The sequence below is a fragment of the Teleopsis dalmanni genome, chromosome X (assembly GCF_002237135.1).
Source record: "Teleopsis dalmanni isolate 2A chromosome X, ASM223713v2, whole genome shotgun sequence".
Lineage (NCBI taxonomy): Eukaryota > Metazoa > Arthropoda > Insecta > Diptera > Diopsidae > Teleopsis > Teleopsis dalmanni.
The window spans coordinates 25,323,575-25,327,676 of NC_051848.1; the positions used below are offsets into that span (position 1 = coordinate 25,323,575).

Below are 4,102 nucleotides of genomic sequence, written 5' to 3' on the forward strand. Positions count from 1 at the left end.
AAAATATCAACGAATTAAATGCAGCAATTGCAGAAGAAAGGAAGAAAGTCCAACAAATAGAAGAGCAATGGAATATAATATCACCAGAAATTGCTCCATTTATAGAGGAGAGTTTGCGACATGAATGTAAGTTTATATTTATTATAGATTAATTTGCATGATATCTTCAATGTATATTATGTCTGTTATAAAGAAATAAATAATTTATATATCGCTGATATACTAAATATATTACATATATATACATGTTCACAAATACATACATACATACATACAATTTTGTTTTAAATACATTAAGTTAATTTAATATATATGATATATATGGCATAAATCTTAATTATTAAATTTTTTTTTAGACTCTCAAGAATATATAACGCCAGAAATTTTAGAGGACATTGGTAAAGGGATTTGTCAGCTTTTACTGGATAAAAAGTATAAAGAAGCAGTTACACTGCTAAGGTATAATTTCTAAACGCTAACATCTAATTTCGACTACATAACTTAATTTTTGATTGTTTGAAGATATACGAGTACACTACCCCTTGAAGAACAAGTGCCATATTTTTTGACTTCATTTAAGAATTACATATCTCTAGCACGTTTCGGATATGAAAGTGATGTAAGTAAGAGTAAAATATACACAACTATGAATAAAGTTTAATGTGTATATAATCTAATAATTTGATAATCTAAGACATAGTAATTGACCTCGCATAAATACTCGTAAGTAGTTTATCGTTATTATATATTCTTTAATAGTGAAAATTTTATACCAGTTTTTTGCTACCTTATATGTTTCATAATTCTAACTTATTGACTTAATAACTTATCTCTTAATTTAGAACGAAAAATTGGATACCATGATGAAAAAAGTAGAGCTTCTTGAAGACTCTATAGAATTTTCAAAAGTTTTTACGAGAGCAGTACCAAAAATTCTTGATATGTTGGATTCCAAAACGATATTAGATATTTATGAAGCTGTCGATCTTTTAACGACTGGATATATATTTGGAGTGGAAGGTATGGAAGTTGGCATGCAAAAAATGTTGTTGTTGGTGAATTCATCAGAGAAGGGAAAACGAGACTCTGTATCTAATGCATATAAGAAAGTTTTCTTCACGACAAACTTAACTGGAAGGTTAGTACTCGAAATGATTATGAATTTGTGAAATCTTTATAAGTTGTATTTTTGTTGTATGATTATTATAGAGCTCGTGCTGTTAAAATAATTCAAAATTTGTTACGTTTTATTCAAACTATTGAACATGGTAATTTTCCTACCTTGGAGTGTTTAATTAAAAAATGGGTATCAACAGACGACATGGATGCTTTAATTATACAAGTTCTTTTTGAAATGTTTACTATGAAAATTGAGGGAACAACAACTGAAGAGTCGAATTTAGCTTTAGAATTGCTTGTTGTGTGTTCTAGTTCAAAGGCCTCAATTGCATCAGCTAATTTAAACATTATTGTAATGGCTGGATTTGGTGAACGCGGTAGGCGCAATCCACGTTTATATGCTCAATGCCTACAATTTATGATGAATTCGATTGATCATAACGCAAACCCAAAGTATTATGAACGTTATGATTGTCATAGTTCTATAGTAACAAATGTTTTCGATATGTTTATGAAATTCTTCTTTCAAACGCTTTTGCCCGAATTTGAGCTTGTAGCTACAAAGACATTTGAATTCTTCTATACTCTATGTCAAAGACCACATATTCTTTGTCAAAAAATGGTCGTTGATTTGCTGGGAGACATGCTGAAAACTATTAAAAAGCCCACTGTAAGCTCTGCATCGCCACCTTCAGCATCTCAATCAATGAGTTCGCAACCTTTACTACCGAGTCAGAAGAAGGAAGATGAAACCACGAAAGCTTTTCTATTAACTCGTTTCCTATACATTATTGGCTACATAACTTCAAAGGAACTAATATTTATTGATGTTGATGTTTATAATAGTATGAAGCATATTCAGGAACTTGAGGGTTGTGAACTTATCGAAAAGGAACGCAGTACTGCGGAACCACAGCAAGAAGTAAGTAATATTGTATTTGTTGAAACTATTTTGTACAATTTTAATATATTTTATTTAATATTTGTTTAAATAAATCAATAGTTGTAAGCTGTAGTTTCTAAGCTTGTTTTTATTAAAAAGCATAATAAGTATCTTCTACACAAAAACCCTTTCATCAGAAAAATAAGTTCCTTTTATCAAAATTGACTTTAAAACTTAAATTCAATAAATAAAAAACAGTTTGTTATATAATATTATTAAGATTTATTAATTTTAATATGTTATTAATAATTAATCTTAATTGCTGTTCATTTAAGATTGTATTTATTTGTATTTGTAGCCTGACGAAGATCTTGGTACTTCTGCAGACGCCAATATTGCAGACCTCATTTATGAAATCTATGAGGAAGGATTGGTAAATGACAAACAAAGTCTTTTAAGAGTCATGATTAAGCTGGTGCTACGAATTATAAAAAATCCAACAAAATTTCAATCAGAACACCTTCAATGTGCTGCAATATTGGCTTTAGTACGATTTATGTGTGTTTCAAGAAAATTCTGCGACAGTTATATGCAACTCTTAATTAAAATATTTATTAATTGCAATAACACGAGCATCAAAAGTAATATTATAATCAGCTTATCTGACTTGACGCTTCAATACCCACAGGAAATGAAAGCATGGATAGGGCATTTGTACCTAACGCTACAAGAAGAGAATGAAGAGATTCGTTTAATAGCTGTCAAGATCATTACGAAGTTAATTTTGCAAGAAATGATTCCTATCCAGGGAAAGATGTTAAAGCTATTAGCAACATGCATTATCGATCCAAGCGTGGATATTAAAAATATGACATGTCAGTTCTTTAAAGAATTATCCACCAAATCAAATATACTGTGGGACATCTTACCCGAAATTATATCTAACTTGGCTGATACTGATGTCAATACTAGCTTACCTAAGGAAAAGCGTCGAACTATAATAGAGTACATAACTGAGTTAATCGACGAAGATCGCCAAATTGAAAGGTTGAAGGAAAAACTAGCTATGCGTTTTCGAGAGTCACACACGGAGAGTCAACGAAGTGATATTGTCTATTGTGTTGCCCTACTAAACTGCAAAAATGAGGAAGATGAAGAAGACTTATCGATAATATATGAATTTCATTAAGGATGAAGTATAATTTGATGAGGTATATCGATCGTGAGAAATTACTTTCAGTTTAACAAGTTTCACAGTATAAAGTTTAAATCATATACTCTAAATATACAAAATTTTCAAAATAATTATAAGAAATATAATTTAAATTAAATAATTGAATTCTTTCAAATTAAAGTATATTTAAGTTTTTTTATTTGTACTCCTACAAATATAATGAATGGACTTCTCTTATGAGATGCATAAAAATATTTATATGTGTTTTGTATGTGTATATATTTTGCAGGCATTAATTTATATATAGTAATGTTTTTATGCTTTAATAGATTGTGTTTATTTTGCGGCCTCTATTATTTCTATTATTTCTATTTATTATATTTGTTTTTATATAAAATATATTTGTGTAGTTTGGATTCGATACACCTTTGCCATAAATTAAGATAATAAAGTTGATTGTTTCAGCTTTAGCCATGACCGCTCATTAAGTTCTTAAGTAAACATTTGCAGGGATTTACTAATAAACTTAGGCAAATGTATTTATGTTTATACACTCTCATGACATCGACAAACAAGACCGTATGTAAATCAACTCCCATTCATGTGTTAAGTAATCAAATAAATTGCTTAATTATGCAAATAATTAAAACATTTTAAGCTCATTACTGTTTGGATTTCGTATGAAATACAAAGCGACAAAGCAGCTGCTGATTTCGGAGCTGATTTTGGTGCTGTTTTTGGGGCTGTGTTTGGAGCTGTTTTTGGAGCTGTTTTTGGTGCTGTTGTAGCATAATACTGCTTTCTAAGTATTAAAATCTACACTTGAATAAGATTTAGTAGCAACGTAATGTGCATATTAACCGCTGAAAGTATTGTTATTTTGGTGTGTACAACAAAAGGATACTCTTATTTGCATGTACTTCAGT

At 29.5% G+C, this 4,102-nt stretch overlaps 1 protein-coding gene across 1 annotated transcript; it reads left to right on the plus strand.

Moving 5' to 3' along the window:
* The first annotated feature begins 6 nt into the window (after positions 1 to 6).
* On the plus strand, positions 7 to 3,274 carry LOC119689792 (condensin complex subunit 1-like). The gene is made up of 6 exons (XM_038104696.1): positions 7 to 126; positions 357 to 459; positions 523 to 619; positions 843 to 1,138; positions 1,210 to 2,041; positions 2,361 to 3,274. Exons 4-6 carry the CDS (start codon positions 861 to 863, stop codon positions 3,189 to 3,191), a joined length of 1,941 nt encoding a protein of 646 aa, XP_037960624.1. The 5' UTR covers positions 7 to 126; positions 357 to 459; positions 523 to 619; positions 843 to 860; the 3' UTR covers positions 3,192 to 3,274.
* Positions 3,275 to 4,102: the final 828 nt, after the last annotated feature.

What these genes read in the sequence shown, in the direction of transcription:
- LOC119689792 (XM_038104696.1), top strand. Translation starts at nt 861, where the DNA reads ATGATGAAAAAAGTAGAGCTTCTTGAAGACTCTATAGAATTTTCAAAA. An exon ending in ACGACAAACTTAACTGGAAG is followed by an intron (nt 1,139 to 1,209) that starts GTTAGTACTCGA and finishes TGATTATTATAG; the next exon opens with AGCTCGTGCTGTTAAAATAA. An exon ending in CTGCGGAACCACAGCAAGAA is followed by an intron (nt 2,042 to 2,360) that starts GTAAGTAATATT and finishes TTGTATTTGTAG; the next exon opens with CCTGACGAAGATCTTGGTAC.